This window comes from Trachemys scripta, chromosome 8 (genome assembly GCF_013100865.1).
Source record: "Trachemys scripta elegans isolate TJP31775 chromosome 8, CAS_Tse_1.0, whole genome shotgun sequence".
Lineage (NCBI taxonomy): Eukaryota > Metazoa > Chordata > Testudines > Emydidae > Trachemys > Trachemys scripta.
Genome location: NC_048305.1, coordinates 46,083,770 through 46,110,845, shown reverse-complemented (window position 1 = coordinate 46,110,845; position 27,076 = coordinate 46,083,770). Strand labels below are relative to the sequence as shown.

Sequence of the window (27,076 nt, the reverse complement as noted above, 5' to 3'; positions counted from 1 at the left end):
GCTGGGCAGGCCATTGTGCGTCTGGCAACTGCCGGTTTGTAAATACTACCCTAGCACTGGGCTGGGGGGAGCGGGGTCACCCCTCCCATACTATGCCCTTTGACGGCCCCTCGCTCTGGGGACCGACCCCCCCACCCTCGCCATGGTCCATTGCCCTCATGGGGGCTCACAAATATGCTTGGCGCTGCACCCACGAAAGGTTAATCTGGCCCTGCCCCCACATAAAGGCAATCTGGCCTCATGCATGAGTGTCTCCAAAGGAGATAGGCCTGTCTGTACCCTGACTCTGCAAACCACCCTGGGCTGGTTACAGGGGATGTTTCTGGATTCAGGCATAGAGCTGCACCTGATGATTGGTGCTGATTATTTTTATAGTGCTGGTGCTGCTGCATAGGGGCTCCCATGAGGGATCAAGGCCCCATTGCACTGGACAATCCCCAAACACAGAACGAAGAGACAGGCCCTCCCCCAAAGAACTTGCTTTCCACGTCATTTGAGCTGCCAAGGCCATATCTCACTTTCCCAGCTGTAAACCTGAGCATTTCCCTGCCTCCGGGGGTGTTGTGGGGATAAATACATTAATGCCTGAGAGGTGCTCACCTACTACGGGATCTGAAAGTGCCTAAAAGAGGTGGAAGTGAGCAAAAAGCAGCTCTGGAAGGTAAGTCCAAACAGGTCATCTGAGGGGTAGGAAGCAAACAGCTAAGAAAGCAGCCATATTATCAGCCTCTGATTTGGGTGCCCAACTTGAGACCCCTTATGGTTCCCTGGAGAGTTTTCAAAATAGACAGGGCCCCATTTGCTGTTTGGATCAGTTATGGTAAGTTTGCATTGTCCGAGGAAGCAAGCGGCTCTTGGACTCCAGCCACAGACTTTTATTTGGAGTCATGACATAACCAGTAAATAAAAATTTTGGAAGATGTGACCTTTCCTTTAGCCGAAAACGCCATGACCTGTGATGCCCGGCAGCCTGACCCCATGCTTATGTCAAGGAGAGAGAGAACTCAACTCACATTCCAAGTAACTTCAACAAGGCTGCCCAAAGCTGACTAATAAACCCACATAGAATCTGGTACATCTTCATCACTGAAAAAAACATAAAAGGCTAATGGCGTACAGGTATAAGCACGCAGCAGCAGCTCCAGGCACCAGCGCTCTAAGCGCATGCCTGGGGCTGCAAGCCGCGGGAGGCACCCTGCCAGTCCCTGCGAGAGCGGCAGTCAGGCAGCCTTCGGCGGCACGTCTGCGGGAGGTCCGTCAGTCCTGCGGATTTGGCAGCAATTCGGCAGCGGGTACGCCGAAGCCGCGGGACCTGTGGACCTCCCGCAGGCATGCCACCAAATCCGCGGGACCGGGACCTCCCTCAGGCATACCGCCGAAGGCTGCCTGACTGCCATGCTTGGGGCTGCAAAAAAGCTAGAGTCGCCCCTGTAAGCACATACATGTGGCTCTGTTTCCCTGTAGTGGCTAGACTACATACAGGTTTATGAGTCTGCTACAGCCCTTGGGATAACAGAGCTAGTTCTTGTAGCTCAGACAGAAGAGGTTCATGCCAGTGCTAACGTGTCCATTAAGAAAGGAAGCATACCTCATTTCTAAATAATGCATGTGAAGCACAGAGCAGAGTGCTAGGCCATTAAGAAATGGGTTTATTTTCTTAATAAATAGAGGTGATTTTCAAACAGCTTAAGAGTTTTTAAGAGCGCAAGTCCCACCAAATGGCAATGGGACTTGTGCTCCTAAATCCTTGATGTGCCTTTGAAAATTTCCCCATGAAAGCAGCTAGGAAAAGAGCATTTTTGTATGTGCATCTACACACCTAATCTGACATGCAACATCATGTTCAAAATCACAGGTTAAAAGGACATGGTCAACATATCCACGCTAAGGCGGAGGTAACATCTACCATTATTGCAGTTGAAAGAAACCAGAGGTAAGAACGACACAGTCATCTCTATTTTTGGTAGGTTTGCTTTGTGCATTTGATAGCTCTTTGGCCTTGATCCAGAAAGGTGTCTAGGCACCGAACTCCCACTGATTTCAGTGGGAGTTAGGCACATAAATATCTTGAGGATCTGGGCCTTTATGTTTAGTCAGTTTCACTCTTTCTTCTGTAGAGTCAATTAAACTGGTCTGTTTCTTCTGCTGGTTTGAGTGTGTCTTTCCCAAGGCAGAGAGAGAGAGAGAGAAACATGTTTATAAAACAGGAAACTGAGATTTGTTAAACCACAAAACCTGCTGGATGGAGGAAGTGGGGTGGGGAGCGGGGGTCCAGTACAAGTTTGGTACCAGACATTAACTTTGTTTTGTTCATGTACTAGAAGTCAAGCAGATGGTGTGTCCATTTAAACAAAAATACTCTGCTCTTAATTGCTCACTGAGCAATACCCTCTTGCTCCGTCACATTTTTTTAAACCTAACTGAAAAAGAAATGTAGTTGATCAGCTTAAATTATGCTCTCCCAAAATGGTATTAAGGTAGCATGTAGGAACTCCAGGCAAGATTGGTGCCCCATTGTACTGGATCTTATACATACACATAACTGCTTACAGTCTAAATAGACAAGACAAACAGTGTGTAGGAAGGGAAGCAGAGGCACAGAGTGTTGAGTCATACAGCAGGCCAGTGGAAGAGCTGTGAGTAGGATCCATGCCTGCAGGAATCCCAGTCCAGTGTCCTACCCACTATCACAATGTGTATCACTTAGGATTTATTTTAAAACTTTCTGGGCCAGATCTTCAGCTGATGTAAATTGATATAGCTCCACTGACTTCAACAGGGCTACACCAGTCCACATCAGCTGCGGATCTGGTCCTCTGTAATGCCTGAACTATCCAAGGCTTTACTGAAGTTCAGGACTCTGCTAATGTCCCCCCTATTACAAACCAGAATGTTGCTTTAACTGTGTTGTAACTGAGCCCTCTGACACAGATGCCTATCTGGGCCTGAGGGTGAGCTGCCTGTCCCTGACCTTGCTGATTTCTCTCTTGGGCTGGGGAAGGTTGTATGAGGAGCAGGGCAGGCCAGGGTAAATACTACATTTCGTTTGTTTTAGAGGGGGGAAAAAATCCCACTTGATTTCATAACTGAATTCTTTAACCACCCATAATTCAGTCTTGCTGCCAAGCTGCATTCAGGGCCTCATTTGGCAATTAGACTGACTCGGAACTAGGATAAGGGATTCTTAAAAATAAAATAAAATAAAATAAAATAAAATAAAATAAAACCTCAAGCTGGTAGTTGACAGTTTCCAGCTTTGTCCCTCCAGCAGAGCAGATCACAGCACTTGTGTCACTGCAGGACGGCCTGTCTCCTGCGTGCTTAGATGGGCTGTGTTTAGTCTCATGGAAAGTGGGGAATGGGAGGGATGAGAAATAGCCACAGGATGGAGCTGAAATCCAGGCCTGCAGTAACCAGGGGAAGGAACCTAAAAGACCAACTGATATAACTCGAGGGCTGTGTTAAAATTATGTCTGGTGAACAAGAATGGGACACAGATGGACTAAATTTGGCATATCAGAAGTCATGCCTAATTAATGGACAAAATAATGAAAGGATGGGCGATTCCACTCATCACTCCCTTTGGGGACCTTAAAGAAAGAGACTTTGGGAGAAAAATTGACCATGGGAGCGAGTTTCATCATCATGGCTGCCACCCTCACCATCTCCTGGGGGACCTCAGGTCTTCTTCATCCTCATTCTGAAAAATGTCCTGACCAGGCCAGGCCAGAGAGAGGGACCCAGATGACATCTCCACCCCTACCAGCTTCAGCTAAACCCCTACCATCATTGGCATGTGAGACTTTGTCCCCACTCTACCCCATGTGTCTTTTTCTATCCCTATCTTATTTCCCCTTTCCTCTCTCTCTCTCCCTCTCCTTTTTCCTTCTCTCTGATAGGAGTCTGGCTTAGCCAGCAAAGACTGTATATTTTGCAACACTGCTATTGAGCCTGTGACCAGAAAGAGGCAGCTAAAAGCAATACCCCAAACAGCCCTAATTCAGTGAGGGTGCAAGTGAGTCAACACCAGAGACAGAAGTTGTATTTTCTATCTTTGCTGTTCTTTCCTCTCCCCTTTGTGTGCATTTGTCTTCTAGGAAACGGGATTGGACTTTAATGACAACAGCTCCAGCCCATCTCAACTAATTTCTTCTTTTCCTTAAAAAGGAAGGTCATTGTCCGTAATACCATCCAAGAGACTGTTAAACAAGGGGGGTTTTCCTTCTACAAACAGTCTCCAGCTGAAGGAAAAGGATATCATGCCATCCCCGGACAGGGAACAAGGCAGGCTGTTAAAATGCAAGCCTTATTTAATATTCTACATTTCAAAAGCTTTAACAACTAGTTTTCTGTCTTTTCTGTATCTGTAATACAAGGTTAAAGGATTTTTAATGGTGTCTTTGCCATAGGGCTAAGCAGGCTGAGGTCTCCATATACCAAAACTTGGGCCTTGTATAACACCGTTTAATGTTGGACAGTGAGATGGTTACGCTAACAGCTTTGGCCCAGATATTCCAGTTAAATTAATACAATAGGCCTGACAGAGTCCGGGCCCGGTTAAGGGGCTGGTGTGCGGGGCCTTTTGGGACAAGATTTAATGAGTTTTAATGAGTGCTTGCACTGGGGTGAGAAATGGACTGTATGTTTAGAACTTTTGTTATGGACTGTTTTGCACAAGTTTTTATAATAAGCCAGCCTCAAGGAGGGCATTGTATCCAGAGAGCCAGAAGTAAAGTTATTGAAGCCTCTGAAGGAGGGAAACTGAGGTGAGTTCACTGGTTGCGCCCTGACCTGCTGAAGGAGGGAGCTCTCGGTAGGGCTCACCCTATGACATTGCTACATCTAGCCTGGAGGAAGATGTGAGGGACACTCTTGGGAATCCATTCAGTAATATGCTCCTAGGGCATATTGCTGTGACTGTTGAAGTGAATGGCAAGGCTCCCCCTAGTGTTTTGACTGGCCTCTAGTGGTGGTTCTAGTTATAGTATTCCTTGTTGCAGGAAATTCCTTTTGAACTCTTCTAATCAGAAGCCCTTGATGTGTCTGAGTTTGGCAAACAGAAAAACGCCTGAGGGGGTGTTAGTGTACCCCGCCGGTGAGTGCTTCAGGTCCCCCTCTGCGCCTGATCCTCAGAGGATGAGTCTTACAGCCCTAGCGAGGGAGCTTTAGTGTCAGCTGTAGCAGTGCATGTGTCTAGGTCTCTACGTCCCTACTTCAGTCCCTGCTGTGTTGGTTAAGATGGAGGCCGTCATATTCGCACCAGACTTCAAGATCACCGTCATCAAAAAAAAAAACCCCAAAAACAAACCCTCCCCCATCTATGTGTACAACATAACACCCTTGCAAAAACACCCACTTTCCACAGCTCTAGTATTAGCTCAATTAAAATTCGGGCCTGGATACCAAATTATCCCAATGAAACCAGAGGCAGCTACGACTTGTGCAACTGGTACACTGCAGCAATGCTGGCGTAGCATTTTATAGCACTGTTGCAACCATTCTCTAACTCCGTTCCACGTGAAATATTAACGTCACGAGCACTACAGGCATGCCTCGTGCTGGAGCTGAAGGGGCCACAAACCTGTATGTCAATGTCCTCTTTGCTGACTAGCCAAGGTCATTGACCTTACTGTCCTAGCTACAGAGTAGCGTTGTGGAATGGAGCAATAGGGAGGCCGTCCCATTGACATGTGTTTCTGGCCCTGCGCCACCACGTTTTCTAGCTGGCCTCATATTTTGTATGGCTGGTCAAAAAAGTTTGGTTTGGGGGATTTCAGTTCTTCCCCCCATCTCTCTCCTCCCCCCCACCAACCTTCACCTCACCCCACCCCCTTTTCTAGTGGCAAAATTTGCATACCATACTCTTTTTTTTTAAATTGCTTTTTCATCAAAAAACAGTCAAAAGAAGAATCTTCTTGATGGTAGCACTCTAGCAGATAGAGCACTGGACTGGGAGTCAGGGGATCTGAGTTCTTATTCCAGGTTCTTCCACCAGTGTGCTGTGTGACCTTGGGCAAAACCTTTCCCTTCCCTGTGCTTCTGTTTCTCCTCCCACCCTTTGTCTTTCTTACCTGCAGAGACTGGAAGCTCTTTGGAGCAGATGCTGTTTCTCACCGTGGGTTTGTACAGCACCTAACACAATGGGCGCCCAATCTTGGCTGGGTCCTCTACTAATAGGGAAGTAAGTGAATGGTCAAGAAACCCATGTTGTTTCAGATTAACAGTGAAGCTAGATCCAAAGGCCAGATGACAAGCAGCGACGCCCCTACTTTTTGGAGTTATCTTTCTGCCCACATGGAATAATACTGAGCCCTTCCTAGTAGGGCAGAAGAAATTAGACAACCAACTCACGCTGAAACCAAATATCTGAATCCCTGTAATCAACCAATTGCAAAGATCTCCTTTATTTGATTCAACCCAAATAAGCTAATGAACTCAGTTAAAAGGATTAAAAACCTTTCAATTCAATTGTCAACATGCCAGTTAAACTAATTGAATTGTTTCATTAGTCTATGAAATTTAAAATGGGGCCTAATCAATGTGTTTTTCATTCTGACTGCCACATCCTTCTCTTGGGTATGATTTCCCACTGCAGCTCCTTAGTCCCCCTTTTCTGGTTGTATTTGATTCTTCTTTCTTGTATGCGGTGTTTGACACTGTGGGCCAGACCCTGTCATAGAAAAGTGGGGCTGGAAGGGCCAACCAGAAGTCAGCTAGTCCGTGTCCCACATGCATGGAAGCAGTTAGCGGTAACTGTTTTGCTCTGTGCTGCCAACTTGTGACCAGAATCCAAAACCAATGGACACATTTGGTTAGATGCACCACCCATTTTTCATAACCCAAGATCACACCCTCTTGGAAACTGCACCTTTATATTCCAAGGTGGAGAGGAGTGAGGGTTATCATAGAATATCAGGGTTGGAAGGGATCTCAGGAGGTCATCTAGTCCAACCCCCTGCTCAAAGCAGGACCAATCCCCAACTAAATCATCCCAGCCAGGGCTTTGTCAAGCCTGACCTTAAAGACCTCTCAGGAAGGAGATTCCACCACCTCCCTAGGTAACCCATTCCAGTGCTTCACCACCGTCCTAGTGAAAAAGTTTTTCCTAATATCCAACCTAAACCTCTCCCACTGCAACTTGAGACCATTACTCCTTGTTCTGTCATCTGGTACCACTTAGAACAGTCTAGATCCATCCTCTTTGGAACCTCCTTTCAGGTAGTTGAAAGCAGCTTTCAAATCCCCCCTCATTCTTCTCTTCTGCAGACTAAACAATCCCAGTTCCCTCAGCCTCTCCTCATAAGTCATGTGCTCCAGCCCCCTAATCATTTTTGTTGCCCTCCTCTTCCCAATTTTTCCACATCCTTCTTGTAGTGTGAGGCTCAAAACTGGACACAGTACTCCAGATGAGGCCTCACCAATGCTGAATAGAGGGGAACGATCACGTCCCTTGATCTGCTGGCAATGCCCCTACTTATACAGCCCAAAATGCCATTAGCCTTCTTGGCAATGAGGACACACTGTTGACTCATATCCAGCTTCTCGTCCACTGTAACCCCTACGTCCTTTTCTGCAGAATTGCTGCCTAGCCATTCGGTCCCTAGTCTGTAACAGTGCATGGGATTCTTCCGTCCTAAGTGCAGGACTCTGCACTTGTCCTTGTTGAACCTCATCAGATTTCTTTTGGCCCAATCCTCTAATTTGTCTAGGTCCCTCTGTATCCTATCCCTATCCTCCAGCGTATCTGCCACTCCTCCCAGTTTAGTGTCATCTGCAAACTTGCTGAGGGTGCAGTCCATGCCATTCTCCAGATCATTAATGAAGATATTGAACAAAACCAGCCCCAGGACCGACCCTTGAGGCACTACACTTGATACCGGCTGCCAACTAGACATGGAGCCATTGATCACTACCTGTTGAGCCCGATGATCTAGCCAGCTTTCTATTCACCTTATAGTCCATTCTTCCAGCCCATACTTCTTTAACTTGCCGGCAAGAATTCTGTGGGAATACTCTTATGTAGCAGCACTTCAAACTGTGCGGTTAAACAACATTCCCATCTCTGCCACTGCCTTGCTATGTGACCTTGGGCAAATCACTTTGCTTCTCTGTCACTCAGTTTCTCTCTGCACGCTTTGTCCAGTCTAAGACTGTAAACTATTTGGGATAGGGACTGCCTAACTGTGGTCATGTCTTCACTATGCACCACTGATGGTGGCGTGTAAGGTACATGTAGCTATGCACCGTGTGAAAAGCAGGTTGTGTCCATGCTATAGTATGTAGCTACAAGTGTCAATGAAAGGCTCTGGCAGAGGAAGGCAGCAGGGAAAGGCTCCATCCCTGCTGCCAGAAGCTTTTCCTGCTGGGGGCTATGCATGTATGTACATTACACACCACTGAAAGAAGAACGCAGTGTAGATATACCCCCTATACATGTACAGTGCCTAGCACAACTGAACCCCAAACTCTTCTGAAGCTCCAGGTGCTGCTGTAATACAAATATGTAATAGGCTATCTGGGCAACATGCATCCATGTGCTTTACTCTGCCCTCTTTTCCATAGCTGTCATGACTAGGACGTGGGCAGGCTGACCCAGTAGGCGCAGGTAACACAGTGGATGCAGCCCTGAGCAGGAGAAACCTAATTGCACAGACAATTTCCTGCTCCTCTGCTTGGTTTCAATAGGAGCAGGGAACCAATCAGGACTCCTGGAGTTCCACCAATGAGAGCCCAGGTCTGGAGTCCTCTGTCAGGGTTGAGCTTCTCGTTCTGGCAACTGTTACCAGGTCTCTAGGAGCCAATAAGTTCTGACCGGCTACCTTAGAGCCCTGTGGACCAGGGTTTGGGACCCGTGGTCCCTGATGACACCTAATGATTTTTCTCCCCTTGTCCATTGCACATTCTGTCCCACCAGCCACTGTGCTGGTTCTCTGCTCTCCTGGTTTAAGTCCCATTGATCTTCCTGACTGGCCCTTGTGTACAATTGCCCTTCGGCTCTCTGATTACGTGAATAATTTCCAATAAATAACCACATCAGAAAAATGGCAAACTGATCCCAGACCACCCATGAACAGCGAATGAGGCTGAATGTGCCAGTTACATCATGTGGTGGGTGCTCCATGTTTGTATCCATATGAACAGATGAAGGGCCAGTCAGTGGCCCTCAAGAATATGCCGGGTCAGTCCTGGCTTTTGAATAACCAACACAACTTCTTCTTGTCTGCTGCTATTAACCAGCTGCACACAACAAATTACTTGCCGTGGATTATTCATGCAGCTCCAGCATTGTGCAATCTCTAGGCAATGACTTATGGGTTTGTTTAGGTCTAGCACTCGCCAGCGAGGGGACTCTGTGCCTAGCTTGTGGCTGGTCAGAAGGAAGTGCCTGCACACTCTGAACCAGAGGAAGGCATGTGGAAAATCTGGACAAGCCAGACACCCTGAAGAGTGTACAAATAGGGTTTCACTACATAGTTCAGCTTTCCTTAGCACAGGCTGACAGGTGAATATACGCCCGTTTCGCTGCTGGTGGGGTTTGTGCTGTGTGCAAACACAGTACTAGAATCATCACTGGTGTCCCAACAATCCCTTTCTAGGGCTGAAATGAGGAGTAGCACACTCCTAATGACCACTTTGCATTGACAACATGGCAAGAACTAACGGAGGTATTGTGACTCCATCATTCTGGGAAGAACCGGCAGCTGGCGGGACAGTGGGGACCAGACAGATGGCATATAAGAAGCCTTCTAAAAAATAGCTTTGGTGAATGGGTGGTTTAGGTTCCCCAGATGCTGAGCCCCATCCCGCTTCCTCTCAGAACATAACCAGACCACCCCACTTCCATGTATTCCTAGTGCTCCCTGGCACTAGTCTTTCTCTCCCTGCTGTTACCGCAACTCTGAGGATGTGATCTACTCTATCTCCAGCCTGTTTGCAGGGTCTGTGGCTTCTAGGGACCCCTCTGCGTGGGTTGAAAAGTGGAGTCAGAGCCAAGTGGGACGTGGAAGAGAAGGGCATTTAGGGAATCACTGTCATTCTATATCCGGATGGGAATCAGGGTTGGTCACCACTGCCCAATGACCCCAGGTGCTGTCTGGAATAGCATCACCTAGACAATTTATTTCTGAAGCAGAGAGCTCAAATCTCCCAGCTCCTCCTCGCTTTCCACTCCAGGGATGCTAAGCTCCAAAAATCACCACCAGTACTTGTACAGACACATCCTTACACAGCCCTGCCAGCGAGGCCTGTCCCCTGTGAAGTGGTGCATAAAAGTGGCTTGCTCTTTAAGGGAAACTCCTCCCACATTTCAGTTGCTTTTCTCAAAATAATAGGTTCCAGGAAAGGCATTTGTTTCCCCCGTGCCTACCTGAAACCCACTCGCAGGCATCAGGGACTAGGCTGGAGAAGAGAAGGAGCGAAGGTAATGGGGAAAGCGGGACATCGCTTTGGTAGGCTAAAAGGAGAGAAATGGCTAAAGTGACTGTGAAACTGAAATGCAGAGTGGGCAGCTGACAACTGTGAGTTTAACATTCCTGCAGATCTTGGGCAATCAATCAGCTCCATTTCATTCCCTTATTGCAGCTGGATCTGATTCACATCACTAAGTGTTAATAGGAATCAGAACAAGCTACCACTATATTTATAGAGAGAGTGAGCATGTGTGCGATATTTCTGTCCATAAAGGTGGCCTAGTCTTCTCTAATAAAGTTCTAAGCCATTCTGCTGAAATGCTGTGGTTTCTGCTCACCGACAGCTCTATGCACTGAAGAGGTGTGCTCCTTCTCTGTCACAGGAGACCATGGTACAGAGAGTGGCAATCATTGGAGCTGGCGTGAGTGGACTGGCCTCCATTAAGTGCTGTCTGGACGAGGGATTGGAGCCCACCTGCTTCGAGCGAAGCGATGACATCGGAGGGCTCTGGAAATTCACAGTAAGTGGGAAGCTCTGACAAAACATTCTGATTTCAGAATACGGCTGGTGTTGTTGCATCCCAGCTGTCACTCCATTCTGCATATGCCCTGTCTTGTATTTTACTTTCCCTGACGCCTATAGACTGGTTTGTTCTTCAGGAGAAGTATCTGTTCATTGTTTAGAACAGATCACTAACTTTTGGGCACCATATCTTTCTATGGCACTTGCACAGGGTGGTGAAATCTGTGCTAATGGTCACTTTACTAACCACAGTCACAGCCACAGACTGATTTGGAGTAAAGGGGAGCTGTGGCTGCTCTGAAAATTAGGCCATCAGTCCCTGTAAAAGTTCCTTTGTGTTAATCACAAGGTGCTGTGCAACCACATGTCAGAACAGCCAGAAATATAACTGACTCTGTGGAGGCTTTATTGAGATTTTACTGCTTAAGAGTTAATTAGATGTCTTAAAAATAAAGCAAACTCTAGTTCCGTCTTAATGCTTTTAGAAGCGAGGCTGAGGGCACAATTTGGGGACGGGAATCTGAGCCATCTGCGTCTGAGCCAGGCAAACTCAACTCTTACTCATTTACTCTGGCAGTGAGTGGGAGGGAAGTTGCGTCCGATGATGGTGCCACATGCAGTCCTTATCGGGCCTTGCTGTCTTATCAGAGCCCTGCGCCCTAGCCGCCGACCCCTGGAGTGCAGGGAAGGAGTTTGGTTTTGCTTTGCTGTAACACGGAAAGCTCGACTCCTTGCTGGATTCTACCACCCCTGAAGGGGAAGAACCTTTCAGTACCCCCGCCCCCCAAAGTGACCCTCCTGCATGTATGTTCTCTGTGGCGGTCGGCAGGCTTGCAGGAATGAATCTAGACTCAGCGCAGAGCCATGTTATAAAAAGACTCTGCCTGCAGGACAAAAGTTGACATCAAGCACTGCAACTTTCTTCTTGCTGCCCTGCTCTCATGACCTGATCCTCCCGACAGCACAGACAAAGCCCTGACTCTGATAGGGGCCTTATTCAAAGAGCTGCTTATTGCCAGATCACAGGGTCTCGTTCTTCATTCTCTCACTTGGGTGAAGGAATAAGGCCCACAGTGAACCGAATCTCATTTCCATTGTGCTTGTGATGAAATGTTGCGAGGCAGTGTGGGCTAGTAGGAACCAGCACCTTAGGCCTTCCAGTCCTGCTTCTGACGCTTGTTAACCATGTGTATGGAGCTGGACTTCTCTGCCTCAGTCTCCCCATCTATGAAATGGGGTACTGACAGGACTAATGTTTGTGTATTGCTGCAAAGATGTGCTGACAAGGGGACAGTTCACACACACACACTAGCACTCATGGGAGGGGGCTTTGGAGGCAGACCTCTGAGAGGGTTTCCTCATGAAGATCCTCCCAAGCAATAGAAAAGGCGCTACCCATAAACTTTGCTGATTTTTCTGCACCAGCCCCGACCCTGAGAGGAGCAGATTCCCAATCCTCAGGGGAGAGGCTGCAGAGAAGTTAATGTAACCTGGGGCTTTCTTCCTTTTTCTGATGGTTTTTCGTGGGGCCAGAAAGGGGAAGATACGCCCTTACTGCCCCCCCAACCCACATAGTCACCTTCCCCTCCCCCAGCACAAGCCTCAGACTCACAGGAAGAACCACCAGGGGCAGAGAGCTGCCAGAGCCAGCTGAGGCTTCCAAGGAGTAAGTAGGAGACAATGACAGGCCAGCACAGCCCAGAGAGAGCCTGGACAGAGAACCTAACCCTTCTTCAGGAGACAAGGCGGCCATCAAAGGCCAGAGCTGGAATGCAGGTGTGCTAGGTGTCATGGGTGCACAACAGGGGCATAGCCATGAGTGGGAATGGGTGGGCCATGGCCCACCCACTTAGCATCCAGGCCCACCCGAATCTGATCAGGGGTATAGTCCCTGGAGTGTCACTCGGACACCTGAAATCCAGGGCAGAGCTATGCACCCGTCCTTCAGAAAGCCATGCTCTTGTCATTTTCTGAGCCGCCCCATGCGCGTGCCCAGCTTGGGAGGTGAAGCCCTGTGTCTGGGGGCACCCAAGGCTAGGAAGAGGGTGTGGCATCAAGGGAGAAGCACCCCTGTTCACGCCAGGAGCTCCCCGCAGGGAGTTCCACTGGATGGGACACCTGGGGAAGCCTTACATGCTCCCTTCCCCCAGCAGGGGCCATGCACCCCCACGCTGCAGTCAGCAGTGACTCCCAGCCAATATAAAACAGAAGNAGAGCAGGGTGGCAGGGACTAAGGCTGTCCCTAGATATTCTTGGGCCCTATGCAGCCCCCCCACGTGGGGGGGTGCCCCAGTCTTCCATGGGGGAGGCGGGAGTGGTGGGGGAGGCCTCCGGGGGGCCGGGGCTGGCTTGGGAGGCAGGGGGGAACTACCTCCCAGCACTCGCCGGTGGCATGGCTGGGGCCAGGTCTCTGCTGCAGACCTCAGGGGAGTGGGGCAGGGCGGGGCTGAGCAGGGGCTGGGCCCCGGGGGAAGAGCCAGAGCAGCAGGGAGCAACACAGCCCCCCCCAGCGGCCGGAGGAGGAATGACATCACTTCCCGGCTGGCCGGAGCTGATCAAAGAGGGTTACACATTTAGCCGGTGCCGGGTGAGCATCCCAGACATTTTGGGCACCGCTTTTTGGCGCCCTCAAATCTTGGCACCCTAGGTGGTTGCCTAGTTTGCCTAGTGGATGCACTGGCCCTGCAGCTGTGAACAAAGCTGATATCATTATGGGGTGTAGTAACAGGAGTGTCATATGTATGGGAGGTAACTGTCCCACTCTACTCGGCACTGGTGAGGCCTCAGCTGGAGTACTGTGTCCAGTTCTGGGCACCACGCTTTAGAAAAGATGTGGACAAATTGGAGAGAGACCAGAAAAGACCAACAAAAATGATCAAAGGTTTAGAAAACCTGACGGATGAGGAAAGCTTAAAAAACCTGGGCACCTTTAGTCTTGAGAAAAGAAGACTGATGGAGGGACCTGATAAGTCTTCAAATATGTCAAGGGTTGAAGGTAGGAGAAGTGATGCATTTAATCTGCAGCAAGGGAGATTTAGGTTAGATACTAGCAAAAACTTTCTAACTCTAAAGGCAGTTAAGCTCTGGAATAGGGTTTCTAGGGAGGTTGTGGAATCCCATTTTTGGGAGGTTTTTAAGAGCAGGTTGGACAAACACCTGTCAGTGGGGGTCTAGGTATACTTGGTCCTGCCTCAGCACAAGGGGTTGGACTTGCTGACCTCTCAAGGCCCTCTGAGCAGTGCAGGAAATACTGTTGGTGCTTCGGGAAGTGGCACTCTTCCCTCTGAATCAATATTGAACATGTCCCTAGTGTGATGTTCAAGGGGGCACCAAGTTGCTGGAGGCGCCGTCCTCCAGATGAGATGTGACACCACTCACAGGATCACTTGTGATCATTACAGGGACTTGTTTGTATGAAACTGGGCCTTAGCCCCAATGTCCTGGCCAAATTCCAAACTGGTCGTTTCCACTCTGCCTCTGAACTCTTCCCCTGCACCTCCGGTTAAGGATGGTATTCTTCACCCCTGTACTGCAATGGTGCTGTGCGCTCCAAAACAGCTGCCGTGGGACACGTGATCATTAACCCACCTCCTGGGGTCCTGCATAGAATCATAGAAGATTAGGGTTGGAAGAGACCTCAGGAGGTCATCTAGTCCAACCTCCTGCTCAAAGCAGAACCAACACTAACTAAATCATTCCAGCCAGGGCTTTGTCAAGCCAGGCCTTAAACTCCTCATTAAACTCCTGCACATTAAACTCCTCGGGCGAAAGATGCAATAATTCCATCACATCCAGAGCTTTCCTATGGAAATGGCATTTGGTCCCCGGCCAACTTCTGTCTGATCTGAATTGGTGCCAGAGTGGCCAAGGCTGTGTAGCAACTCCTTTAGACCCCAGCATTTTGTAAGTATAATTGAGATTGTTTTCCAATGTGCACTACATTGCATTTATCAACATTGAATTTCATTCATGATGTCCCTAGCCTCTGTTTGACAGAAGCTAGAAATGGGCGACAGGGGATGGATCACTTGGTGATTACCTGCTCTGTTCATTTCCTCTGAGGCACCTGACATTGGCCACTGACAGAAGACAGGATACTGGGTTAGATGGACCTTTGGTCTGACCCAGTATGACCATTCTTATGTTCTTATCTTCCATTTTATTGCCTAGTCACTCAGTTTTGTGAGATCCCTTTGTAACCCTTCGCAGTCTGCTTTGGACTTAACTATTTTGAGTAATTTTGTAACGTCTGCAATTTTGCCACTTCACTGTTTACCCCCTTTTCCAGATCGTTTATGAATATGTTGAACAGCACAGGTCCCAGTACAGATTCTAGGGGGGACTCTGCTATTTACCTCTCTCCACTGTGAAAACTGGGCGTTTATTCAGTTTCATATCTTTTAGCCAGTTACTGAATCCATGACTGCCTACTTTGCTTAAGACCCTTTGGTGAGGAACCTTGACAAAGACTTTCTGAAAGTCCAAGGACACTATATCCACTAGATCACCCTTGTCCACATGTTTGTTGATCCCCTCAAAGAATGCGAACAGATTGGTGAGGCATGATTTCTCTACAAAAGCAGTGGTGAGTCTTCCCCATCATGTAGTGTTCATCTATGTGTCTGATAATTCTGTTCTTTACATAGTTTCAACCAATTTGCTTGGTACGGAAGTCAGGCTTACTGGCCTATAATTGCCAGGATCACCTCTGGAGCCTTTTTAAAAAATCAGTGTCACATTAGCTGTCCACCAGCCATATGGTGCAGAGGCTGATCTAAGTGATAAGCTACACACGACGGTTAGTAGTTCTGCAATTTCATGAGTTTCTTCAGAACTCTTGGGTCACCATCTGGTCCTGGTGACTTATCACTATTTAAGTTATCAGTTTGTTACAAAACCACCTCTATTGATAGCTCAATCTGGGACAGTTCCTCAGCTTTGTCACCTAAAAAGACTGGATCAGGTGTGGGAATCTCCCTCATGTCCTCTGCAGTGAAGACCGATGCAAAGAATTAATTTAGCTTCTCCATTATGGCCTTGTCTTCCTTGAGTGCTACTTATGCACCTTGATTGTCCAGTGACCCCGCTTCCTGCTTCTGATGTACTTAAAACAAATTCTTTTTTGGCCTGCCTAATTATGCTTTTACACTGGACTTGCCAGAGTTTATGATTTTCTATTTTCCTCAGTAGGATTTGACTTCCAATTTTTAAAGAATGCCTTTTTATCTCTAACTGCCTTTTTTACTCTGTTTAGCAATGGTGGCATTTTTTTGGTCCTCTTACAGGTTTTTCTTGTGGGGGGGGGGGTGGTATACATCTAGTTTGAGGCTCTCTTTTGGTGTTTTTAAAACGTTTCCATGAAGCTTGCAAGCATTTCACTCTTGTGACTGTTCCTTTTAATTTCTGTTTAACTAGCCTCCTCATATTTATGTAGTTCCCCTTTTTGAAGTAAAATGCTACTGTGGTTGGTTTATTTGGTATTTTCCCCCTATCAGGATGTTAAATTTAATTATATTATGGTCACTGTTACTGAATGATTCAGCTATATTCACCTCTTGGACCAGATCCTGTGTGCCACTTAGGACTAAATCAAGAATTGCCTTTCCCCTTGTGAATTCTAGGACTAACTCCTCCAAGAAGCAGTCATTAATGGTGTTTAGAAATTTTATCTCTGCATCCCGTCCTGAGATGACACGTACCCAGTCAATATGGGGATAGTTGAAATCCCCAATTATTATTGGGTTTTCTGTTGTTGTAGCCTCTCTAATCTCCCTGAGCATTTCACAATCCCCATCCTAGTCAGGTGGTCAGTAGTACATTCCTCCTCTATACTCTCAGTATTCAAGCATGGAATTTCTGTCCATAGAGATTCTGTGGTACAGTTTGATTAATTTAAAATGTTTTCTATTTGACTTTATGCTTTCTTTCACACATAGTGCCACTCCTGTGTCCTATTGATTATCATTGTTCCCCCAAAGTTCTGTGATGCCTATTATATCAATATCCTCATTTACTACCAGGCACCCATTTTAATATTTAGACTTCTAGCATTTGTGTACAAGCACTCATAAAACTTGTCAGTATTTGGTTCTCTGCCTTCCTGTGGTGTAATTGTCTGGGACTCTTTTTCATTTGACTATTGTTCTTCAGTTCCTATCTGTACTTCGTCAACTTCTGTCCTCTCCACTAAGATATAGAGAATCCCCTTTCCACAGAGTTGGCGCCTATGTCCCCTTTAATAGATCCTTCCCTAAGGGATGTCTCTAAGGGATGTCTCTGTCTGAACCATGAGCTCCTCCAGACCAGCTTTCCCCCAGCCCTTAGTTTAAAAACTCCTCTATGACTGTTTTCATTTTACATGCCAGCAATCTGGTTCTGTTCTGGTGTAGGTGGAGCCCATCCTTTCTGTACAGGCTCCTCCTTTCCCAAAAGGTTCTCCAGTCCCTAATAAACCTAAATCCCTCCTCCATCATCTCATCCACACATTGAGACCCTGCAGTTCTGCCTGCTTTACTGGCCCTGGGTGTGGAACTGGAACCATTTCAGAGAATGCTACTCTGGAGGTCCTGGACTTCAATCTCTTACCTAGCAGCCTAAATTTGGTTGCCAGGGGCTCTCTCCTACCTTTCCCTATGTCATTGGTTCCTTCATGTACCGTGACCATTGTCTCCTCCCCCAGCACTGCACATAAGTCTGTCTAGATGTCTCAAGATCCCCAAGCTTTGCACCTGGCAGACAATTCACGGTGCAGTTCTCCCGGCCATCACTTGTTCAAACTTGTTGACAGTGATATTGTGTTTAAACAACAGGGTTGTGGTTTCTCTGCCTGTCACTTAAGAAGAGCCAGGCTGTCACACAAAGAGTCATTAATCTGTTTGCACCTGAGACAAAGCAGAGGAACTTTAGGGGGATCCTGTATTTCTTTAGTCAGTTAAAGAATAAAATTAGGGCCCATCCCAGATGTTTATAAAGCTCCTTATCTCAACAGGTAAAGATACTCCTGTATTTGCAGCGAAAATCCAACTAAGCAGCATGCAGTTGACAAAGGTTCAGCTCCCTTTCTTGCACCTCATTGCCTGTTAATAGGGAGCTATGTGTTTTGTTCTGTTTTCATTACATAACCCTTCTTACTTCACATTCCCATTTGCAGAGCACAAGTACAAATGCACACGTATCAGGTAACTTTAAACACTCAGCATGAATTGGCAACAGCCTACTTTAACCCTTAGGTCACTGGCAACTTCCCAACTACCAATCAAATTAATGTTTAGCGCATAAGTATCAGTGGGACTATTTACTGTATCCCCATCTTGCCAATGCAAGATTCCTCCCACCCGTTTTATTTCTCAATGCCTTGGTCAAGTTTTAAACCTCCTAGGAGATTAGTGCTTGCCCTGTAATAGGTGGCATTGTGATATGCAGCCATTCACTGTCTCTAGGAACGCCTATACAGCAAAAAATAAAACAAACAAGACATGGCAGAGAATCTTGTAGCTCAGGCTACAACTGTAAAAATAGCCACGTAGACGTTCTGGCTTGGGCTGGAGCTCGGTCTCTGAAACCCACCCCATGGTGAACGGGAGAGACAAGACTTGAACTCAAGCTGTGTGGAAGCCTGTTTGTTTTTCAGTAACATGTAGCTGTTTTCTTTAATAAATGCCTCCCGGTGAAGACAGTTGTCGATTCCATATATCATGACATGCACCACTTCCCCTGTGAGACTAGTACACAACAAAATAGATCTGTCAGGCTGTTCAGTCCAACTCTTTTTTTTTTTTTTCTAAATTACATACTATTTCTCCCAGCTAGTTCCCCCTCCATCATCCTAACCAACTCCAGCCACAGCCTGCACCCACTGGAATCAATGGGATTTTTAGCACTAATTTCAATAGGTCGCATTAGACCTTTGCATTTCATCAGCAGACAAAGCCAAATAGCCACACATAACAGGGTTCAAAAAAGAACCAGATAAGTTCATGGAGGATAGGTCCATCAATGACTATTAGCCAGGATGGGCAGGGATGGTGTCCCTACCTCTGTTTGCCAGAAACTGGGAATGGGTGACAGGGAATGGATCACTTGATGATTACCTGTTCTGTTCATTTCCTCTGGGGCACCTGGCATTGGCCACTGTTGGAACACAGGATACTGGGCTAGATGGACCTTTGGTCTGACTCTGTATGGCCATTCTTATGTTCTTAATTTTCTGCATTTTCCACATACCGAACTCTCATGTTCGTATTAAAGGGAGGTTGATTAAGGCACTACCCTTGTCCCTCTGAAAGCCTGAGTTGAAATCCTGCCTCGGATCACAGTCAAGACACATGTGATTTTTTGTCATCCTAGCTCTCAGAGTGGGGGCAATAAAAGTGGGTCTTTAAATAGGGACAGGTGGGGCCTTGTGGATGAGCTCAAAGAGGTTGAACCAGGCATAGGTGGCTGCGAAGAAGGAGGGGAGTGTGCAAAAATCTGACGAACAAGCAGACCAGGAAGGGGGTGTTGGTGGAGCAGAGGGGATGGGGAGCCAAATTCCTTGCCTTGCTTTGAGCTTTGGTTTTATCTTAGCAGCTTTCTGCAGCAAAGAAACCACAGACCTCCTGAAGACCTGAACTGTGGTCTCGGCCAGTAAATGGAGGAGGAGTTGATTATAATAGTCTGCATCTGTTTAGAGTCTTTCATCTGAGTAGCTCAAAGTGATCTTAGCTACCGTAGTATTATTATTCCCCTTTTATAGATGGGGAAACTGAGTCACAGCAGCCTTGTCTCTCTCGGCAGTGAAGTAACTTTCCCAAAGTTCCAAAGCTGGCCCGTGGCAGAGCTGGGAATATAACTCAAGTCCTGGTTGCTGGTCACCTTCCCTAGACAACACTCCCTCCAACTTTGTTTTAAAGAGTATTGATTTGAAGTTATGCATATGTTCTTTCTTTCCTGCCTGTGATAGAATCTGAGAGGTGCTATGAAAGGAGCATAGGATTGGAGAAGGCAGCAGCACTTCTGTACATCTATTATATTAAAACGTAGAGTCCTCTTTCTTGACTGGATTTATTTTTATACCAAACATTTCTGTCCATCCTTGGTGGGATTTGGCTGGTGAATTCTGTACTCTGTAATTACATGGTAAAAACATGGGCCCTGATTCAGCAAAGCACTAAACCACACACTTAATTTTAATCCCATTGAAGATGGGATTTAAGCATCTGCTTAATTTGAAGTACATACTCCAGTCCATCCCTATTCAGCAAAATGTGCTTAAGTGCCTTGTAGAATCAGGGCTTAGGGGTCTGATCCTGCTCCCATTGAAGTCAATGGGAATTTTGACCTTGTAGCGTATTTCTCTGTAATTGTGGGATAGCCGACATTTTGACTAGCACACTGGAGTTCAAACCAGGCAGGTACCTCTGGAGCTAAAAGGATGAGTTTCCCCACCTGGAGCTGAAGAGTCAAAGCAGACTTACCCAGATAGAGAGCAGCAGATGGCATGCACATGGACCATGGGTTACAATGGCACGTCTCCAAATAACCCTAGGTGTTCAAAAATCATAAATCAGGCCTGAAAAGATCACGAGATTGGCATAAAAATCATGATTTTTTTAAATGGTAAATCTGGGGTTCTTCTTACTTGCCTCCAGGGGACACTCAGGTCACATTTTCAAGCTTTTCTCTGCAACCGTGGGCTACAGCTTACTCTGTTAAAAAATGAAAGATTAGATTCTCATGTTATCACTTGCTTCCAGGAGCTGGGGCTTTAAGATAAACACAAAATGTTGCAAGTTGGCAACACTGGTAGCACACTGTAACTCATCATTAGCTCGCGCTTCTCATCTTATGTGTGCAGGAACGCTGGATGAAGCATCCCAGGTAAGCTGAGAATTGTCTCTGTAGCTAATTCTTTAGTGAGTGAATCTCCACCATGTTACAGCAAGTTTTGCAGTCACCTTCTGTGCAGATGTTTTTGCTGTTTTGTTTCTTATTATTATTCTCTGTAGGAACGTGTGGAGGAAGGCAGAGCCAGCATTTACCGCTCCGTGTTCACCAACTCCTGCAAAGAAATGATGTGTTTCCCTGACTTCCCTTTCCCTGATGATTTTCCAAATTACATGCACAATTCAAAGCTCCAAGAGTACATCAGGATGTATGCCAAGCACTTTGCTCTTTTAAGATATATAAAGTTCAAGGTAAGACTTAGAGCTGCTAAGGCCAGTGCATGGCGGGCCAGAATCATGGCTTTACCTACTTCCTGTCCCCATTAGAAGAGTGACTCCTAGTGGCAGAATAACTCACGCCCAGCCCCTTATTCCTCTGAGGGCAGAGGCTGGTGTTCTACCCCTGCTGACCTCGTTAGATGAGCACCATCAGGCCTTAACTGACTAATTCAGAGCAATGAACAAATGTAATCCGTCTGTCTGCTGGTAATTTAAAAGGGCAAATGGGTCACACTGTGCTTCTCAAAACATCCCCTCTGAGTCTGGCTTCTAGCTACACGGTGTTTTGGTGGTGGAGTAACTGAATGTTAGACAGGAGTCACACAGGGTTTAAATACAAGTTAAGCCTTCCTCCTGTTTATAAAATAAATGTTTCGGTCATCCAATCAAAACAATCCCATGTGGCTTAGACGACATCACACAGTGAGAACAGTGAATTAAGTATAGCAAAGAACTGGTCCTGAGCAATCCATTCATGGGCTGAAATTTACCTGAAGCATTAATAGACTGAGATTTAATAATGAACAAACCTGTGAAAATCAATCTGCTATTGGGTGAACGCATACCGAAAGGCTACATTTGTCCAACTCTGATTCCAAAATGTCACCCAGATCAAAGTGATTATTATTATTTATCTTTATTGCAATAGCACCTAGGACTCTAGGCATGAACCAGGACCCCGTTGTGCTCGGAGCTGTACAAACACAGAACAGAGAGACAGTCCTTGCCCCAAAGAACCTACCTTCTAAAAATGGTACATCACTGAAAACACATCTCTGTAACTGACTTCCATCTTTGTAAGGTGTCGCTTTGGCAAAGCAGTAAGAGAACGCCAGGCAGGAAAATCAAAATAATTTGGCATGTTGTTATTGGGGTCAAGGCCAGTTCATTAGCTCTTACACATGTATTCCAGAGTGAAATCCTGGCCTTATTAAAGTCAATGGCAAAACTCCTATGGAGTTTAGTGGAGCAAGGTTTCGCCCAGCTCTCTACTGTGAATCCAGTAAGACCGATGACATTTACAAAGCTATCTGCCTGCAGAATCGTGTGCCAATGAATACAAACTCATGTGTTTGTTTCTTTTAAGACTATGGTCAGCAGTATAAAAAAACGCTCCGATTTCCCTGTCACCGGACAGTGGGATGTTATTACAAAACAGGACGGGAAGGAAGAGTCAGCTGTATTTGATGCGGTTATGGTTTGTTCGGGGCATCATGTGTATCCAAATTTCCCAGTTGATTGCTTCCCTGGTGAGTTGTGTGTGCAGTGCATATATTACAGCAAGGACTAGTCAAAACATTTTCATCAGCACATTGAGGAGGTTTTTTAATTGAAAAAAACCCTAAATTTTTGGAAACTAATTCAGTTTTCAAAAACTTCACCAAAACCTGAAAATTTGTACTAATAATGATTTTTTTGAAAACAAAATCATTTCAGTTTCCTCTCTTTCATAGGAAATTCAAACAAAATTGCAGAAAATTGTGTAAAATAATTTTACAATTTCCCACAAAAAATATGTTGTATTCCTTGTAGTTGTAGCTGTGTCAATCCCAAGATATTAGCGAGACAAGGTGAGGGAGGTCATATCTTTTATTGTTGTGAGAGAGACGCTTTCGAGCCATGCAGACCTGCATAAGAGTTTTGTGTGGCTCATAAGCTTATCTCTCTCACCCACAGAAGTTGATCCAATATAAGATATCACCTCGCCCACCTTGTCACCCACAAAGAATAAGCATTTTTCAACTTGTTCTAATAGCTTTAAAAACTTGCCAAACTTTCTTAATAACTGTTTAGTTCAGAACTATAAGCAGTATTAAAAACCAAGACCATATAATTGTCAAGTACAGTGTTAGCAATTACGGTATATAAACACCAGCTTTTTGTTTAGAGAAACATTATGCAATGGTATAGTCATCAAATTTTACTATTTGGCCGGGCATTACGAAGGCACAGGATTAATCTCTTTAGAACAACTTGGAGAGGGTGTTTCTGGAGATTTTGTTCTGTCCTTTGTTCAAGTTAACAATTCAAATCCTCTCAAATGATCAAGGCCTATTTTCAAATGCAATGTTTTTTTATGCAAGCAAGTGTTCTCTTGTCTTGGGGTTGGAAGTCTCACCAAAAAATGTCAGCAAAATGTGCAGGGCCAGATTCTGCTCTCAATGACCTCTGAGTGCTTCTATTATCTGCAATTTCATTGGAGTAACTGGGTTCTTGACTTGGCAATCAACTAAGATGCTGTGGCAGAACCTTTATGCCTGGTGAGGATGAGGATGCTTTGCATCTACGTAGTGCTTTCTGTCCAAGTGTCTCAACATTCTTTACCAGTGTGAGTGAATTCAGCCTCACCGTACATGATTTTACAGTTGGGAAGACTGAATCTCATAGGGATGATGGGCCTCATTTGCACAGCTGCTGAGCACCCACCACTCCATCTGCAGGTGCTCAGAACTTTGAAAAACTAGACAAGGTGGAAGAGCTGGACACTACTGGCTCCTGGGCCTGTGCCTTAGACTGTTTCCAAGGCAAAAAAGAACCCCCTTGAACTATCAAATCCTAGGAGGAGTTTGTAGCATGAGTAGTTTGAACCATCCTTTTTGTGACTTGTGAAATGAGCAAATCTGCTGTGGAAATCAGATAGAGACTAAATGCTGAGCCCCACAAATTACTGCAAAGGGGTCCAGCTGCAAGTGGGTAAAATCTATCCCTTTAAATATCCAGATGAACTCATTTTACTTTCCACTTTTCCTCAGGGTTAAAGACGTTTAAAGGTAGCTACTTCCACAGCCGGGAATACAAGGAACCGGAAAAATTCAAAGGGAAGAGAGTGCTTGTGATTGGACTGGGAAACTCTGGTTCAGACATTGCTGTGGAACTCAGTCACACGGCCTCACAGGTACAATTCCCTGTCTTGCTGTGGAGTTGCTAGCTCTCATTATTGAGGTACAATAATTGAGGGTTTCAAAGCTGTCTCATCATGGATTTGGACACCCAATTAATGGGAATAGGCATCCAGGTCTTCTAGGTGGCTTTGAAGTTCATACACTTAACATAAGCTTAGAATGGTCGCATGCCGGAGGAAAACATTACGTGGCACAAATTTTAATCAAGAGCAGGCCAAGCACATAGCACTGTAGGTGTCACTCCCGCAATGTACACTTTTTTGCAGTATATCTTCCCACCAGTTCTGGGTTGGAGCTGGAGGAGTGTAAAGTGGGCCCGATTCACCACTGCTTCACTCCAGTTCTATTCCAACGTAAGTGCAGTGAAGTCCGTGAGGTGACACTGGTGTAAAACTGGAGCACTGAAGTGGTGAAGAGGCCTCTACCAGTGATCACTCTGTTGTAGTTGCTTTTCTAGAATGGTAATGGCCTTACCCTGCTTTGTCCATTTTTTGTTTTTTTGTTTTTTTTAGGTTTATCTCAGCTCTAGAAGCGGCTCCTGGGTGATGAGTCGCGTCTGGGACAATGGCTACCCCTGGGATATGCTGACTGTGACTCGCTTTGAAACCTTTCTCAGGGATACCCTTCCCACCTCCGTCAGCGACTGGCTGTACGTGAGGAGGATGAACAAGTGGTTTAAGCATGAGAACTACGGCCTGATGCCTTTGAACAGGTAATTTTATGGGATTCTCCCTGCAAAGCATTTGAGAAGGAAGGCAAAGTCTTGCTCAGCTTTGAAAAGGCAGCACAGTGGTGTCCCGGTTGCACTCTACTGGTAGCATCAATGTACTTTCTTCTCATCAGGCAGCAGGTTTATAGCAGGTTAGCTTAAAAATAAGAGTGCAGGACAAGTGAATGAAATCTCATGCTTCAGGAGCCATATGGATTGCTTGCAAGAGTAGGAAAGGAATCCTCCGTCCCTTCTAATCCATATGGACGCAGAGTTATGCAACCGGAGAGGTGCACATGGCTAGTTTGCTATGCTCTCATGCATCGTTGTTGGAGATGGGACTCCAAACTATCAGGGCTAGGTCTGGTCCAGTACAGCAATGTCTTTCCTAAGCCATTAGAGAGACAACTTCTGTCGGTGAGAGAGACAGTTTTGAGTTTACACTGAAGAAGAGCTCTGTGTGTCTCGAAAGCTTGTCTCTCTCACCAGCAGAAGTTGGCCCAATAAAAGATATTCCCTCCCCCAACTTTGTCTCCTCAATATTCTGAGACTGACACAGCTACAATTACACTGCATACTTTTCTAAACAACGTCCACGTCTTTGCCTAAATCCAAAAACACATCACTACTTTTAGTAGGTAATTCAAGGATTAATTTACTTCTGAAACGCCCCATGTGTTGGCAGGGACTTCAGAATGCCAGTGAAGTTCATGTTTGGACTGACTTTGCTTTTAAACGTCATTGCACCATGGGGATGATCTTAGTTTTAGCTCTAGCTGAAAGAATGGGAAACGTGCAGTATTCCATACGTTGTCCCGTATATGGAGATCTGTGGACCCAATCTCATTGTTTAGGGTAGAGTAACTCAAAACCTGGCAACAATAGTGGTTTTTTTTTTTTCAACTAGATACACTACTACAGTAGTGTCACCAAATCTCAAAAGTGAGTTAGCAGATCCTATTTCAAGGAACAGCTGTAATTATGCGATGTATGCAGTGTTGTTGCAACCATGAGGTCTCAGGATTTGCAAGAGACCAGATGGATGAGAAAATATCATTTATTGGACCAACTTCTATTGGTGAAAAAGACAAGCTTTCAAGTTTACACAGAGCTCTTCTTCAATATGGAAGAGGTCATCAGAATGTTCACCGGATTACCTTTTCCAGACCAGAAACGCTAGGTGTAGCATGAAAGCTTCTCTTTCACAAGAAGAAAGTCGGTCCAATAAAAGATATTACCTCCCCCACCTTGTTTCTCTCATAATTAAATGTCAATTATAATACATATAAAAAGATAGTGTCCAGATTATTAGAACTCAAAGTTGGCCAAATACTGAAAAAAAAAAAATGTTTTATTCAAATTTTCAATGAATTTGATTTGTCAATATTTATGTGTTTTGTTTCTCACAAATATTCATTTATCATGTGTATCACAGTAGTACCTAGAAGCCCTAGTCCTGGCTCAGGACTCCATTGTGCTGGGTGCTGTACAAACACAGACCAAACGATGTTTCCCTGTCCCACAAAAATGAGTTTATTGGTACCAATATTTTTGTAAAGGAAACTTCAAAATTGCATGCAGACCAGTTTGTGGAAACTGGCTTTTAAATTCATGCCTATGAGCATTCATGCCAGAAATGCTTATGCCCAAGTTTACCAGGGAACTCAAACAATACCATGTGATTTATCTGACCAAATCTGGGTTCAAATAGCAAATTTAGAATACAAATGACTTGCGAAGCACTGTTTCCAATCCAGCCATAGGTTGGGTATTTTTAAAACACAAAAAAAGTGTTGAATAATTTAAAATGGTAGATTCTGAGGAACTCGTGATCCATTCATGGATATCCCATAAGCAAAAGAAAGATTCTAAATTAATTGTGAATTATTTATTCAGCCTTAAAGCGATTACTGTGAGAAAGACAGTTCCTTGAGCTTTGAAGGATAAAACCCTTCATTGCTAAAGTGATCCTGTTGCAGCCTTACATTACAAATAAAAGAAGAGGTTCTCCAGCAATGCCATGTAAATCAGCTCATGCCTGAGCACTAGTGTTGGGAGGTAGCAAGCACAGGAATTTCTACTGTGGAGTGCTGGCGATGGGTAACCATAGGCTCAAGGAGAAAGGGTTAGCTCCTTTTCCTGACATTCGCATACAGAAACACAGTGATCTCTCTGCTTCTCCTAGCCAGGAGACAGGCAGCACTTTATCATAGAATATCAGGGTTGGAAGGGACCTCAGGAGGTCATCTAGTCCAACCCCCTTGCTCAAAGCAGGACCAATCCCCAGACAGATTTTTTTTTTTTTTTTTTAACCCCAGTTCCCTAAATGG

The 27,076-nt window shown here is 45.7% G+C and overlaps 1 protein-coding gene across 5 annotated transcripts in view; it reads left to right on the top strand.

The window, feature by feature from the left end:
* The first annotated feature begins 1,731 nt into the window (after positions 1–1,731).
* LOC117881689 (dimethylaniline monooxygenase [N-oxide-forming] 3-like) overlaps positions 1,732–27,076 on the top strand; it is a 31,780-nt gene continuing 6,435 nt past the window's right edge. For 2 of the 5 annotated variants that reach the window (XM_034779263.1, XM_034779259.1), the window contains exons 1-6: positions 10,285–10,420; positions 10,793–10,930; positions 20,919–21,107; positions 22,222–22,384; positions 23,888–24,030; positions 24,550–24,749. In XM_034779263.1, coding sequence (XP_034635154.1) covers positions 10,799–10,930; positions 20,919–21,107; positions 22,222–22,384; positions 23,888–24,030; positions 24,550–24,749 — 827 coding nt within the window. In that variant the 5' untranslated portion in view covers positions 10,285–10,420; positions 10,793–10,798. Of the gene's footprint in view, positions 1,934–3,303; positions 3,797–10,284; positions 10,421–10,753; positions 10,931–20,918; positions 21,108–22,221; positions 22,385–23,887; positions 24,031–24,549; positions 24,750–27,076 lie in introns of those variants that run through there. The other 3 variants (XM_034779262.1, XM_034779261.1, XM_034779260.1) reach the window with 3 other exon arrangements.